General features: G+C 39.8%; 2 protein-coding genes across 2 annotated transcripts; both read right to left on the bottom strand.

The window, feature by feature from the left end:
- Positions 1 to 946: 946 nt before the first annotated feature.
- rgs9bp (regulator of G protein signaling 9 binding protein) lies at positions 947 to 5,509 on the bottom strand (the record flags this gene model as incomplete). The annotated part of the gene is made up of 3 exons (XM_080050588.1): positions 947 to 1,320; positions 2,780 to 3,086; positions 5,414 to 5,509. 3 exons carry the CDS (start codon positions 5,507 to 5,509, stop codon positions 947 to 949), a joined length of 777 nt encoding a protein of 258 aa, XP_079906714.1.
- A 1,030-nt stretch (positions 5,510 to 6,539) lies between these two features.
- Positions 6,540 to 13,784, bottom strand: LOC307268069 (kinesin-like protein KIF20A; the record flags this gene model as incomplete). The annotated part of the gene is made up of 18 exons (XM_080050587.1): positions 6,540 to 6,755; positions 6,920 to 7,039; positions 7,130 to 7,197; positions 7,951 to 8,068; positions 8,343 to 8,508; positions 8,593 to 8,732; positions 9,310 to 9,489; positions 9,997 to 10,162; positions 10,379 to 10,525; positions 11,500 to 11,562; positions 11,642 to 11,753; positions 11,865 to 12,041; positions 12,260 to 12,362; positions 12,496 to 12,680; positions 12,781 to 12,919; positions 13,067 to 13,186; positions 13,380 to 13,475; positions 13,686 to 13,784. 18 exons carry the CDS (start codon positions 13,782 to 13,784, stop codon positions 6,540 to 6,542), a joined length of 2,415 nt encoding a protein of 804 aa, XP_079906713.1.
- Between the last annotated feature and the right edge of the window lie 2,392 nt (positions 13,785 to 16,176).

The following is a 16,176-nucleotide window of genomic DNA, read 5'->3' as shown; positions in this document are numbered from 1 at the left end:
CATATGCTTTATATCTATACTATATAACTGTTTGAAGGTAAAAATAAATCAAATAAATAAATAAACAGGATAGTATTTTATTGCGATATAAATTCTGTACATTTCCTGTTGCTTTGCATACAATCATTTCGTGCTGTGCATGCTAATTAATACAAATTAATGGAAACACATTGTCATGTCAAAGTTGATACTTTTATGATGCACAACTATACATTGTCAGCTCTCTAAATTATAGGTTGTACAGTTGCCTATTAGCCTGGCTCCACCCGCCTACCTTCTTTCGCTCAAATTTCATTTTCCCTTCTGTACAAATGAAATGAAGTATGATGGTCTGGTTGGACCAGGCTAGTAGCCTATAGTAACAGAATAAAAAATAAATTCATTAAGTGGAATTAACATTCTGCTCATTCCAGTATATCAACTACAAAGCATCAGCACCTATGTCCTTTAATTGGGAGCAAGGAATTATAAGTGAGAAATGTCTGACATTTTTTTTTGTTTTTTTTCCATCAGAAAATGTTCTTTCATGTTTCACAAACTAATCAGGAGAAGGTACTGTACAGAACAAAGGGCAAATATAAGCTCCATCTTTGTACAATTGATTTAGTAAGAGCAATAGTTGTAATAATTCTATTAAATAAGTTTTCACTGGCAAACATGTATTTCTATTTTGACTTTGTTGAACAAAGGTATTTCAAAGTAGATGGCAGCGTTGGATTTACAGCAATAAAGGGCAAACTGGTTTGCATTCAAATTTATTTCAATGTATATATGGACAAATTAGCTTATGCACTAGTTGGTAAATTAACTGGGATTACAAGATGCAACCTTTTCTGAAAGTGGAGTGTGTAAAGAGAAAACAACTGTACTTGCAGTAGTTTTTACATAGTATTACCAAGAAGTGTTGAAGTTTTAGGGAAGTTGAGTTGTTTTATGGTTTAGCTCATTATAAAAACACAATGCAGACAGATAAGGTGACTGACACCAGAACAGCAGCAGACAGCATTAAGAGCACAATGATTTGACTGCGCTGGCAAAGAGGCCGGTGTGCGGGCGGCTCCTCTTCCACAGAGAGCATAGCCAGGGAGGAGCTGTCTGTGCTGCTGAGGGGGTCTGCATACTGTGGGCCCTGGGGCTCCACCATCCAGCGCAACACGTTCACCTTCAGCTCCATGTCTTCCATCATGTGGTCTATCTGTCTGATGTCCTGCTCCATGGTGCTGTGCTCCTGTCTCTCTAGCCCATCGGGGAGGGCCGGGCTCTGGGCTCGGTTCAGCTCCGGCAGACTGAGGGCCCGGGCTGCCACCTCACTGCCTCCTCCTGCAATAACCAAAAGGAACATTTTTTGTACCCTTTTGTCTGTAAAATTATTTCACTTTGCATCCTGTCAAACATGACTTAAAGCTATAGTGTGTAACTTCTGTCGCCCCCCTCCACACCTGATGAATTCTGAGTAATTACAACAACAGTATCGGTGCATCTACGTTACATAAGCCTTCGGTGATCTCGCGTGGAGTTTATACCTTCTGCTTCATCCACGTTTTTTTTCTAGAATCAAACAAATCTTTGCCGCTTGGGATTCTTATGAGCTCCTGTGCCCAGTGTCGGTGGCGACAACAGTTTGTAAACGCTGCCATACAGAGAAGTACAGAGGGACTTTTGTGGAGCTGTTAGGCTTAATCAATTTTTGTGTCAACTTGTTGGGCTAAGGCTTGAATCTAACCGACATTCATACGTATGGAAAATGTACGCACTATAGCTTTAACTGGTTTGGATGTCAAAAAAAATCAAATGTTTGTAAGCTGTACACTGAGCTAAAATGCAGTCTTTTTCAACAGCCCTGCATTAAATACAGTTAAACTGCATCGCACTATACTAGCAGGAGTTTCTCTTATCTATGATGGTAGAAAGAATATCATAAAACACCTCTTTGTATCATGCAATACAGTTCATATCAGACTATTTACACATTCATATGAAATCATTCACAAGTTTAAGTGGTTTATATTAGGAGCTTACAAAAAAAAGATTGTTTATATCTTGATATTATTGAACTATCCTGCCGGCCCCTAAATCTCTGAAGACAACAAACTTCACCTGGTGATCCAACCGGCTGGTAGATATAATAATAATAATAATAATAATAATAATAATAGGCATTTCATAGTATATATACGTATATATATATATTTCTAAAGTAGCTCTCCATAATTCCCTGATGGGTTTCCTGAACAGTGTCACAAATGCATTGCATGAGTGGTTCTCAGGAAAGCCACTTGAGATGTGCACAACAAAAGAAGTGATGTCGTGCTCCCCCTTGGGCAAAATTATTGTAATTCTTTCAAAGCTAGAGAGCAGAGAGAGTGCAGACGTGGGGCAGCATCTCCACAATGGTAGTTTCTGAGCCATATAGTGTACAGTCTGAGCATGCTGCAGTCCTCACTTCAACTTCCACAAATGTCTAATGAAGTGCTCCTCTTTACTCCTACTATTTAGTTACATCTGGACAACTTCATGTTGAATTGTCAAAGAGAAGAGTTTTTTTAACTTCATATTGTGACAGAAGAACAACGGATTTCCATGTTCATACTGGGGAAAATATATATTTTTTTTACATCTCACATTTTCACATGAATGTCCTTTTTGCTACTGGTGGAGAATTGGAATTATTTAGCAGATTTCAGCTTTAATATTTGTTGTTAAAAGTCTTCATATTGGATGCCCAGGTTAAATGCACACATATGACATAAACAATAGAGGCACAGGGCTATCATTTTACCTTCTAGGCCATTTTTCACCAGTGCATTACTGTTGGACAGAGAGAAGATGCCTCCTATGTTGGAAACTTTGCACATATCAACATGGAGGAGCTCTAGGCTGGAGGAGAAGGCCACCCACAGGAGCTCCATCTCCTTACGCTGCTCCTTGGGCAGGCTCTTGTCTCGGAGATGTTTGGTCAGATGCTGACAGATGGCCTCGGACAACTTTTGGGCCTTTTCCCGCGTCTGACGCAACTCATCCCGCAGCTGCAGGCTGTCTGTGCACCCACCGACACATGAGGCCAAGTGCCGGTAACATGCCACCACCTGTGTGAGATAAAGACAGTATCTATTTGTGCCAATCAATACAGCTGCAATCCAAATTATTCAACCCCCTCATGGCAAGTTAGGGTTATTGGCTAAATGTTCAAACTTTAAGCTGTTTGCAATAAACAAATCAAACAAGAACAATTCAAATAGCTCAACATAACTAAATATCTTAAGTGGTTTTCTCCAAATCCTACACAAAATACCACTTTTAATTACTTCTGCAGTTTCAAAATGATTCAACCTCTTCATGAAAAGTGTGAGTAGAGCACCCTTTTCCTTTCATGACCTGCTGCAAACGTGATGCAGAGCCAGTCACTAGCTTCTGGCATCGTCCCTGAGGAATCTTATCCTGTTCCTCATTGGCAATGGCCTCCAGTTCACGTGAATTATTTGGTTTACGTGCTGCAACAGCTTTCTTCAAATCCTACCACAGATTTTCAATGGGAGTCAAGTCAGGCAACTGTGATGGAAACTCTAGAATCTGCCAGTACTACTTCTGAAACCAAGCCTTTGCCAACGTTGAGGTATGCTTGGGACCATTGTCCTGTTGGTAGGTCCAACAAAGTCCAAGCTTCAGCTTTCCAGACCCGAAAAGCTTGAGTTTTGTTTCATCACTCCACAGAACACGATGCCAAAGCCTCTGGGGCTTATTTATCTGGTTTTGAGAATATTGAAGTCGACTTTTCTTGGGCTTTTTAGTCAGTAGTGGTGTACGTCTTGGTGTTCGGGCATGGAGACCTTCAGCGTTTAGTATGCGCCTCACTGTGCAACCTGAAACCTCAGTATCTGCTGCCACAAAGTCTTGCTGCCACAAAGTCTTGCTGCAGGTCTTTTGTGGGTTTTCGACCACCGCCTCTTCAGGAATCTGGTGGCAGCCGTTAAAAAGCTGCTTCTTCTTTCTGCCACGTCCATGTAGTCTAGCCACTGTCCTTTGAACTTGCGAAAAATGCATCCAACTGTATTTCTAGGTACATTTGGTGTCTATACTATCTTTTTCGTGCAACTAATGAAACCCTGGAGTGATTGAGACAACACCAGATTTGAAAATGTGCTCTTATATGGGATTCTATCAGGGGGGTTGAATCATTTTGAGACTGCAATAGTCATAAGAGTCATTTTGTGTTGGATTCGGAGAAAGCACTTGTGATATTAGTTATGTTGAGTTATTTGAATTGTCCTAGTTTGCAAACAGCTGAGGGTTTGTACATTTTGACGATAAATGTGATTTGCAATAGGGGTTGAATACATTTGAAAGCAACTGTATGTTAATGAATATGTTTCCTGATCTAAATCATATAAACATTTTGTTTCATCAATAGGAATAGCTTTGCACTGGAGCATTAGCGAGTGTGGGTTATTGAAAAATATTATTAATAATCTCATGACACATAGCATAGACCTATTTCTAGATAAGCCAACACAACCTTGTGCTACAAGAGCGTGGATAGATAAGCAGAGTGCGCTATATTATATTAATGTGTGTGCAGTGTGTATGAATTGTGATTTAAAGTGTTCCATATATATATTTATATACAAGTATTTAAACATGATTCAGACCTTTGATATAACTGTTGTTCACAGCCTATACAGTACATTTGCTTGTGTTATCACAACAACACACACTTTCTTATGCAAACAGTGGCGTGCCAAATAGAAATCATTTGCATTATCTTCTATTTAGTACTAGGTTTCTCATGTGTTGTCCAGACACGTCAAATGTCTGGACAACACATGAGAAATGAATACAAATTAATTTAATAATAATAATAGTATATATTAAAAGCACCAAACATTTTTTTTAGTTCAAACAACTAAATACATGCCAGTAACCAAGAAATAATTCCAGGCATGGCCATGGTTTTGCCTAAGCCAGATACTAGAAGGGTCATGAAGATTCAGTGGACCGAGACATTCTTTTGATTTAAAGTGCTCTTTTAGCCAAAGGGGGAGAAAGATGGTGAGATGTCTGTATGTTTAGTCTTCGATACTAACACAAGTTAACAAGAAAAAGTCAAGATGATGTTATAACTGACCCAAAATATTTTGTCACTTTATATTTTTAAACACATTCTCACACAATATTATGCTACCATTTCAAAAATCCTTCTACAAGTCCGATAATTTCATATGAAGTCCAACAGAAATACTTGCATTGAACTTTCCTAACATAATTCACAATTGTATCAGATGGCAGCTTTGCCCATTATTATACAATTATAGAAAAAAACACTGAAACTAATGTGATCCATGTATTAATTACACCACACAGCATGCTGTGTGTCCTAAAAAAAACACAGCATGAATAAAAACCTGGAGTAGCTTACCTTTATTAAAGAATCCACCTGCGCCTTTCCATCAACCGGTGCCTGGTCTATGCCAACTGTGCAATCATCGCCCACTTTGTTATTTACAAGTGGCATGAGGACGACTTGTCCAGAGTCTCAGACTCTGCCACAGCAGGCAAGAATTTGGCCCCTCAGTCTCCACGCAGCTTTGCAATATTCCAAGTCTAATGACTAAATTGCAACTAAAGGTACTAAACATGCTTTGGAGGCTGTAAAATGTCCCGTTTGAAATAGCCAGATGTCAGAAATTCAAAGTGATGAGGAAAAATAAAGTCTAATAAACTGATGTTAACTAAGGTGCACCTGTTAAGCAAGGTGCTAATCCAGCGATTGACCCCCTTGGACTGACGCAGGCTAAGACGAACGGTTAATCCCCTTAACCATCACTGAGAACAGAGAGATAGATGGGCAGCTGGCTGTCTCTAACACAATGGCCCTTTCCCCAACTGAGAGGAGGCTGTGCTCCATTACCTCAAGCACACCACACTGGACAAACCTGATTCACTCAACTGTAAAAAGGGGCATATGCCACTTTAAATGGTGAAAATGTTCTTATTTCATGTTGGATTGATTAAGAATTAAGGGATTTTACTGATTGAAAGTGAAGATATAGACCAGTAATCAAATGACAGTGATGCACTTAATGGAATTGAAAACTTGTACATGGTTTCTTTGTCCTATCATTCTTTTGTATTTACTCTGCCTCAGGCTCTAGATAATGGACATCCTTATGTGACCAGGTTGATTAGGGTCAGCACGTGCCAAATATGAATACATTGGCATGACGTTTCTAAAGTGGTGTATGAATGCATGTATAACAAGGCTTCTATGGGGGGTATTAAGTATGCTACAAGAAAAAAAAACATGTTTGCATATAACAACTGTTTACAAGGGTTTGAGATTGCCAATGAAGAGAAATGTATAGAAGTTTGAGATTTTAATTTTATTAAAAACGTTTTTAAAAAACAGCATTTTAAGAAACACTCCACCTTAAAATAAAATAAATAATAATGAAATCTTGCCAATTCTGTCACAAGGTGCATTTAAAACTGTTGGGTAAGTTTAAAAAAAAAATAAGTCTGTTCCCTCTTTTGTCCAGGGTTTTTCACTTGGGTACAGTCTTTACTGTTCTCCTGCTTGTCCGGCTAGGTGTACCCTTGTGCGGAGAGGTCACCGCCTCCCTGAGGTTGGCGAAAAGGCCTCGCTTTGGTTTGGCCTGGACAGGGGACTTCTGGGTAAGCTTGGCAAGTTCAGCCTTAAGTGAGGCGATCTCCCCGTCCTTCTTAACGTTCTGCTGTAGGATGTCCTCCATACATTGTGTCTTTTAGGGAAAAATAATTAATAAAAGAAGCACAAACAACAATAATTTCCTTCTTGCTGAAGTCACGTTTGACAGTCAAACAACTAAAATTCCATCTTTTAAAAAGGAATGATGAGTATTTTCCATTTTAGATCTTAGCCCCCCATACTTAAAAATCACCTAACCTGCTCGTCATGCTTCCACTGCAGACCATCCAGATCAGCTGATTTCTCCAAGTAGCCATCTCTGACGTTCTTAAGTGTTTGACTGAGCTCCTTCAGCCTTTTCTCTAGGGACAGAATCAACTGAACCAAACATTAAATGTAAAACTGATTACATAACCAGACCAAGACGCATCTAATCGAGATAGATAATTGGCATTTTGTCCTCGTTACCTCTTGTTTATCGTCACACATCCGCTCTATGGCACATTTCTCTTTGAGAAGCCGCTTGTATTGCTCATCTGTCATTGGAATAAAATTACGTTAATTGAACTAATAACAGATTTTTTTTTAAACTTGCTTTGGTGCTCAATGAAACGAGACAAACATAGGATTGACAACTTGGATTTAAAATAAACTTGTCTATTTTCATGCAAGTGGGCATTTTGGCATTAACAGGAAGATGGTAAGCTGTCAATGACAATGAATAAACGTCACACTAACCCGTTGCTTCTGTTAATTTAGATGGTGTTGTCTGGCATGACTTGTTCACCGTTGGAGCTGCGCGTGTTCCTCCTCCATTATTGGCCATTAAAGTCTCCAGCTCGGTCAATTCAGATTTGACAGCCTTCACAGTCAGAAAGAGAGGCATTTTGTATGAGTTTTAACCAGACCCAGCCCACATTTAATGGCGATGTATAATTTACATCTTGTGCTCGTTACCTGTTGTTTATCCTCACATGTCCTCTGTATGGCACATTTTTCTTGGTGAAGCCACTTACCTCGCTCATCTGTCGTTGGAATAAAAATAAATAAATAAATAAATGGAAACAAGAAAGACGGGACAACAAACAGCATCGCAATAGAAACTAAATAGAAATTAGTAGAAGATACACAAAAAACACAAACACAAAAAAGGAAATAAGCTAAAACAACATAGCACAGTGCGAGGGAATTAACAACTTGGGTTTCAAACAAAGTTGCCTATTTTTGTCCAAGTGGGCATTTCCTGAGACGGGAAGATGGTAAGCCGTTTGAATAAACGCCACACTAACCTGCTGCTTCTGTGGCTTTAGACGGAGTTTGGCACGACTGGTCCTCTGTTGGTCCACACGTTCCTCCTCCATTATTAGCCATTAAGGTCTCCAGCTCTAACACTTTACGTTTGAGCACCTTCACAGTCGGAAAGTTAAATATTTAAATTATGAGCCCCAAAACTGAAGTCTCTGTCAGCTTGCCTTGGGTAGCATAACATAAGACAATACCAGGCTATAATAAAGCCAATTCAAAATCTTACCTCTAAATAAAGTTAAGGGTATTTGAAATGTATATGACTGCATTACTGTTGTAATGAACCCAAACCTGGGTTTGACAGCAGTTAGCGAGGTCAACACCTAAAGCATGACCCATTGAAACTGACCAGATAACAGCCGCTCACAAGACATACCTCCACTTTCTCCTCCTCAGCAACAAACTCATCAAAAGGCACATAGTCATCTTCCAGATCTTTCATGGCACACTGGTAGGCGTGGTCTTTGATGGCATCCTTGTACATGTCAAAAGTGTTCTCCAGCCTTTCCTGGTAGCTCTCCTTCAGCTCCTCTAGCTCTCGGCTAAACATTTAGAAAAGAAAAAGATTCAAACAGTAGGCACCGCTAGCCTTTCCCTCGCATGATAGAACATTAAAACTGACCTACCTGCGGTGTTCTTCACTCTCCATGAGCTGTTGTAACATGGCGTCTCCCATTTCCTTGCGGATCTCCATTTCCTGAACCAGGTTTTTTCTTCGCTCAGCCAGGAGTTTTGTTCGCAGGCTCTCAATCATATTCACAAGCTCCTAGGAGAGTTAAAGACATTTTTTTTATTACATTGCATCTGGTAAAGGTTAAATATTCCCCAAGTATGTACAGTAGCCGAGTAGTACAATACCCCCATAATAATGTAGGTTTCTATAGCTATGGTCATTTGCTTTCATAATTTTTATTATTACCATACTAAGTTTAGCATGCTAATGTTTGGTAATAAACAATAAACAAAGTAAAGCTGATGCAGAGGAATGATGGAAGTGTTAGACTAATTTAAACCATTGACTTTTGTTGATGGTGCTAAATGAAGGAAAGGGATCCTCAAAGTTATTACAATTCATCCTGAGTGGACATGATTGCCATCCATCTCATAGATTGAGATGTGTCACTGAAAAACCGCAAATGTCAACCTTATGGTGACCCAACAAGAAATGTCAGGAGATTTACATTGACCCTCTATATATTTCATGGAGGTCAATCCGTTTGCCCACAATCCACACGGCACTAAAGTCAGTCGCAAATAACAACTGGAGAATGACGTACGTACGCCGGCTCTAGTAAAACGTCTACAATATAATGTGTGATGGTGACATGGAGTGGTGGTTGTACGTTCTGTGGCAGCATAGACATGTCGGCCTCGTCTTCCTCGTCTAGCAGCTCGTCCTCAGACAGGTAGCTCTCCAGGTCCTGGCTGTTTATCCTGCAGTTCCTGACCAGAGGTTTACCGTCACGGCCCACCAGACAGGGAGCATGGGATCTCAGGGGCTTATCTGGGATCACCTGCACCACCTATAGAAGGAGTAGGGTTAAGATAAGTGGGGATTGGAAAGTAACACTGCATTCCAAATCGCATACCCTCTTTTTTCTATTCTACATACTACATCTGACCACAAAAAGAATCTAGTTAGCATGCAGTAGGCATACAATAGGGACATACTTTTACTTATTTCATCATAACATTGCGCCTTGATCTCGCCTCTTGCTTTTATATCCGTTGCATCCCCGGTTGTTTCGATACGGAGGCTCCATCCGTGTGACGTCACTTCCGGGTGCGCACTGGATTGTGGGTCAGATTCGCCAAAATTTAATGCAGTTTTCAACACTAAAAATCTCGGACGGATGTAGAAGACATCAGGGTATTTTTATACATACTAAATCTGACCACAAGAATTGGGACATCCTAATCTCTTTTTCTACCTTACTACATAGCAGAAAGTATGGGTATTGGAACGCAGCCTATATTTGAACCGGGACATTACGCCCCATCCCGTCACAGCATCATGCACTCAGAACAACCTGTTTGGCGACAGCAGAGAATTTCATAACGTGCAGGGTCTCGTCGTAGGTGGACGCACACTGGTTAATGTTAACGATCATCGACGTGCTTCCCTTGCCGAGGAAAAAGGTCTGGAAGAGCTTTGTGAGCTTGCTCTCTCTGAAAGGAATGTAGCTGCTCTTCACTCTGATGGACACCACAGAAGAAGAAGAGGGTTTTAGATATTCAAAAAACATTAAAATCATTAAGGGTTGCTGCCACCATAAAATGTTTATTCCAACTAAAGAGCTATCACTTTAATCAAACATCTCCCCATGTGAGAACCATCAACAGAATAAAGCATCTCCTTGCCATTGCTTGCAGCTGGTGACAAACATCTAACACATTTCTAACAAACCGTACCGGTCAGTCTGGTTGTTGCGAAGGCCAGTGAGACATTTCCCCAGGATTAGTAGGGAGTTGTTAATGTTGCCGGCCTCCTTCAGCCTCTCGCCGAATGTCTTTGTTTTGTTGCATCTTTCTGAGCCAGCCAAGTCACACAGAGAAAACCTGGAAGAAAAAAACAAATAAATAGGGCTTCCTCCCCCCCCCCATGGGCCTCGGCCAGCAGCGGACCCGGGTTTGATTCCAGCCCGCGGTCGTTCTCTGCATGTCACTCCCCTCTCTGCCCCATTTCAACTGTCTCTACACTATCAATAAAGCATAACAATGCCAAAAAAAAATATCTTAAAAAAAAAATCAATGCATAACAGTTAATTCCCATGCCAGAGCTCCTTTTAAATATTATGATTGAATTATGTTCCATATTGACACCCTTGAGCTGTTTTTTACTTTCCACATCTCCCCTATTAACTTAGAATATGTAGGCTATACGAGTTTGCAATGTCACCACATAAACATTACTAAAGTGAATGATGTAGGTGTATATGATGTGGATGATACTTAAGGTGAAGTAAGCGGTTTATTTGTGTTAATATAAATGTTAAATCGCTCTTTAATCATACAGTGATCACTTACATAATGTGCACGTTTCATTAAGCCGGTCTCTCAGTCAGCTGCTCTGCATGTAATCGGCAAATAAACTTATTGGAGGAACCCGAAATTTTTATCCAATCACAAGAGAGAACGCTACAAGCCGAGACCCGTCTCACTCATGGTCTCACTGCCGGTGCACGCCAGAGCAACAGATGGGTGAATGTTTATGCGCCTACAATGGCGGAGCAGGTAAAAATCCTTCCCAATGTCCGTTTTGATGGTTTTTAAAAATCATGTTTTATCACACTTATGGATCTGAAATGATGTTAGATAACTCGCTGCTTGAAGACCGCAGTGCATTAATGTGGTGACGTAGGGACGAGCGAGGGGACTGCTAACTGCAGTAACCGACAGGAAGTTAGCTAAAAGAACCATTCCGCTTACAGCACCTTTAAATTCCTCCCACTGCCCAACTACTTGACAACAGTAGCCACACAGAAAACTATTAAAGAACACAAAAAATGTTTTTGAATATTCGTAACACTTACTCTGAGATCCTTTCAACTGTGCTGCCATCGATCTTCAGTAACTTTATGGTAAATATGCTGTGGCTGTAATGAAAGCTGGTATGAGTTTTGATAACAGAATGACATGTAAAGACATGATGAAAATGATGGAATGAATATGTGCCTTCTGCTAGAGGAATGGTTCATCTTGGTGGCTGCAGCACTTCTGTTTTTGTTTCCAAACTGCAGTAGTTTGAAGGCTTCACCCGGGGTCTGGATATTGATCCACCTGAGATCTGAAAGAAGTTATCACAACACAGGTTCTTTGTTCGATTTTAAGGATTTGAGCACCATAAAAGTATTTTACAGGTGTGTTTCTACAGACTTAAATAAATGTGTGCCCACACCTTTAACATATGCGCTTCCACCACCGTCGTCACATACTCGAAGAGCAGCCCGTTTCTTGGACTTGGGGCACAGGGAAGGTTGAAGCAGATCATACACATACTCGTTGTAGATTTCAAAGAACGCCACCCATAAGGCAAACTGGCTGCTGCCTGATTCTGTTGGGTTGCTTGCAAACACTTAAAAAAAGGAGAAGACAGGCCAAAGATTGAAACAAAACATCTGAGGTAGAATTGATCATACATTATGACATTTTTCGAGATCCTTCAGTTACAAACTCTACTGGATACTCTAGAGACATACTTATCACTTAGCCTAGAGATTTCAAACTCGGATCATTTCCAACTTAAACCATTTTTAAAATGCAAAATAAGACAAGTGTGTTAGTGAGGGTTACTGGGTTGATCGTAGGAAAAAGAGGAGGATGAGGAGGATGAGCCAGCCCTGGCAGAATACATCGAAGACTCCGAACCAAAACTGGCTCTGGGAGGATCACAATCCTAGATAGGGGACAACAAAATATTCACCTTATGGCATTACCGTCAGAGAGCACCACGTTTCATTCCAGCAATTTAAAATTCTTAGAAATATTTGTTTTGCATAGCCTGAGGAAACATGTCAACATAGACATACTTCTTTGACTGAAGCAAAAATGGCAGCTTTTGCACTCCTCTCCTGCTTGACTTGGTCAGGATCCAGATATTGTGCATCATTCCTGAGGTAGGGCTTGAGGTCCATGCACTCATACATATGGCTTCCAATGTAGTGAAAGGTGGCGTCCAGGACTCGAGGGAGTATTCCCGGGTCTCTTGGAGTTCCTTGAATATTTCACAAAATACTTAAGACGGGCAGAAGAACTTCACAGCACTTCCGACATTGATTTAACACATAATTCAATGTTGTAGTGAACATCTTTACCTTGGATTGTGTAGGTTTTCCCAGCATTGGTTACACCATAGCTGAATATCAGTGCGTTCTTCCCCTCCAGGAAATCAGACATCTGGCTTTTGACAGTGTCCTCAAACAGCTCAGACTGCATCATCTCTGGTCCAAAAATCTACAAAAACAAAGATGGTTGCTTTGAAAAATGAATGCAATGTCTTGTCTAAAATGACACAAAGCTCATCTGGAATTCTGGGAAGAAATGTGTGTGTGAGGACCTTGAGTAAAGGTAAACAATATGACAACTTCAAATGTTGCAGACCTTTGAGAAGGTGAACTTGTGGATGGACATGCCGATTCCCTTTTCACTGCTCTTCATGGTGGCAGAGCCTTTTGGTGCGTTCAGTGTCACTGTCTGGCTGTTTTCAATCACTACACAATCCTGGAGCAGAAAGAAAGCAATACAGTCTCAGTTGTGAGAAAGAGTGTAGCAAAAATTAACATCACTCACTGTTGAGATTGGGTTTCTATATGGGGATCCTATAATATAAAGTTATATATAACGCACACATGCTCTGCATTCAATTTACAACATACACAGGTCGACACCTTTCATACCCATTGCTATACTGTACCTGGTCCTCTTTGTCAGAGTGTTCCTCTCTAGAGAAGGGCCTGACTCGGAGGTAAACTCTCATAGCCTGCTGCTCAGCACCGCCTGCTACTTCAGTCTGCAGACACAGAAAATAACCATCAGACTAGAAGAAACTGAAATTCAGAGCATTGGAGTTGTATAGTTTATTTCACTCATTTTAATTGCAAGTCTCATCAGGCATCCTTGGCCAATAGCGTTACAAAAAATCTGGACACATTGAATCTGATTTGTGGGTGCACACATGAAATAGAATCCAAATTTTTGCTTGATAAAAACAAAAAATTACCTGCTGGGATGAAGGGCTCTCAGGAGCAACATTAGTCAAGTCCATGTCAACAGGCTGTAGGTCCATGTCTTCTTGGGTCAGACTAACAACTGGACTCATTTTGAGGTACCAATAACGTGCTACTCCACTACATGCACTGAACAAAGTAGTGATCGATTCCGTGCCCAAATGCAGACTGAACAACCCCTGACTATTTGGAAGACAATTCACATGAATGTTTTATCTTAAAAATGACTTATTTCACCAGCATGTAGTTCTAGCTGGTGTCAGTCCACTGAAAATCAAGAGGACGCTTGTAATCAGGTTTAAATGAAAGCAGGTGTGAAGCCAAACAGGAAGGACCAACCAGCTGAACAATTAGCCTACCAACTAAAAAGTTGTTTTTTTGTAGCCTACTAAAATTTACAAATATTGGCAAGATTTGTCTTTCATCCATGGAACGACAACTATTGCCATGGAAAAGACAAAAAGCTCCCAGTTACACAAATATATCTGAATATAATGCAGTGAGGCTCTCTCAGCCATTCTGTATTGCTTTCAGATAGGCAATTTATTCTCCTGTATTTGGGCCGTTTTAGGAATCATGAGTCATGACAAACTACTCATGTAATATGACGTATAGTGACGCAGAACCAGTGTTAACTGTATCGACATTTTACATTGGAAATGAAAAGGGTGGGCTATCAGCACACATTGAAAAACTGTAGCATATTAGGTCCATGGCTATCAGCAGCTAGCTAACGTTAGTTAGCTTAACTGTAACTTTGGGCAAACCGAAGGCCTATGTTAGAATTCAGCCGTAGACACTATTCAGAGACCCTGACGGTGAGAAAGTAAAATATTAGCCTGAAGTGGTGTCACCAGAGCTGAGGCGGAGCCGAACGTCGGCAAAGTTAAGATGGTAAGGTCCACTGAATTTAAATTTTACAACAAAATAAAAGAAGGTAACATTAGCCGTACTCTTTCTCGGATGAAGAGCAACATTGCTACCTGGGAGAGGTGAGTTACTGTCAAAATTAAAGGTGCACTTTTCATATTTATGTTATATTGAATAATGTTGTGTTATACAATAGCATCTGAGCTGATTCAGACTGTTCTCTATTGAATCTGTGTTGCAGAAAATGATTCAGAGGCAGTGTATCCTCATGAAGCAGCAGGATCAAGTTCCTGACCATTTGTCGGCCAGAGAAATGAAGACCTGGCTGCTTACAGCGAGAACCTTCCTGGAGGAGTGAGTGAAGCTGAACATTGATTTTACTGATTCACTGATGGAAAACTGACAAGAGCTTTTATAACAACGAGTGAAAGTTGTGCAGGTTATATATCAGTTTTTTTTTTTATTCAAACAGGTTTCAGGAATCATTTGAGAGGACAGATACATCACCTGTTCAAGGCTGAGCTGGTAAGTCATATAGCCTACCATTTATTTATTTAATTGTATTTTTTATCCCCACCAGCTATTACTGTATTAACAACTAATTCTTCCTGGGGTCCACACAAAATATAAAACAAAACAAGACATTCAACATTACATATACTTTCACATTGTCAAAAACAAAACAAAGAAATGGTAAGAAATATTTAGTTTGACTGTTTTTGTACACATTTCCTTCTTAAATGCTTGAGAAAAGTGAACAATGGACACAATGGTCCTCATTTACTAACAGTGTGTATGCATAGATTTGTTCTTAAACCACACGTTTCACGCACAAATCGGTGATTTATCAATATTTTCGTACCTGAATTTCTTTGTATCCTGAGATTTTTCTTTAATTTCCAGACCATGTGTACACACAAACTATACATGTTTGACCGTCTTATAAAAAGTTAGGGTTAACCCTACAAAAACTGAAATACACACATTTTAACTAAATTCATAGCTTATTAAAGCCACATTTATTTAAAAAAGGCTTATATAATATGGTTTAACTGTTCATTTAAAAATGCATTGGCCAAAACTATTGAATAACCATGAAATTGTTGCAATTTCAGTCCAAAATTGCATTGCAGCATTATTAGAATTTCCACATTAAAATATAACAGTTTATTTTGTTTTGTTTTGTTTGCATTGCTATTTTCTTTCAAATAAAATGTAAGTTGTTGGGATAAGATGCCAGGCTGCATTTCTGTTTCCACTGTGAACTAAATGAATGAATTCTCTATGAAATATTAGTATTAAATTGACTAAATAAATGGTTTTCATTTTAAACAAATTATCACTATGACAATTGCCTTTTACATGAGTTTGAACCAAGGAGCTGTCTCAGTAGGTTGCTACAGAAAAGGACACGCCACTTCCTTTTTGGGTTTCGAAGACCCCAGGGGCAAATGTGAAAATACAAATGGTTGTAGTTTTTCTTCTGATTGGTGTGGATGGGGCTTCAAATATTTTACCAGCCCTACAAAGTCAGAGATAAGTCTATTGGGATTCCTGTGAATTGAGTGTAATTACCTATTTGGTCAAACATGTAACTACTACCCCTTTCTTTGC

Source organism: Ammodytes marinus (genome assembly GCF_949987685.1).
Source record: "Ammodytes marinus genome assembly, chromosome: 21".
NCBI lineage: Eukaryota > Metazoa > Chordata > Actinopteri > Uranoscopiformes > Ammodytidae > Ammodytes > Ammodytes marinus.
The sequence above is the reverse complement of the archived record's forward strand: the minus strand, read 5'-3'. Positions and strand labels throughout refer to the sequence as shown.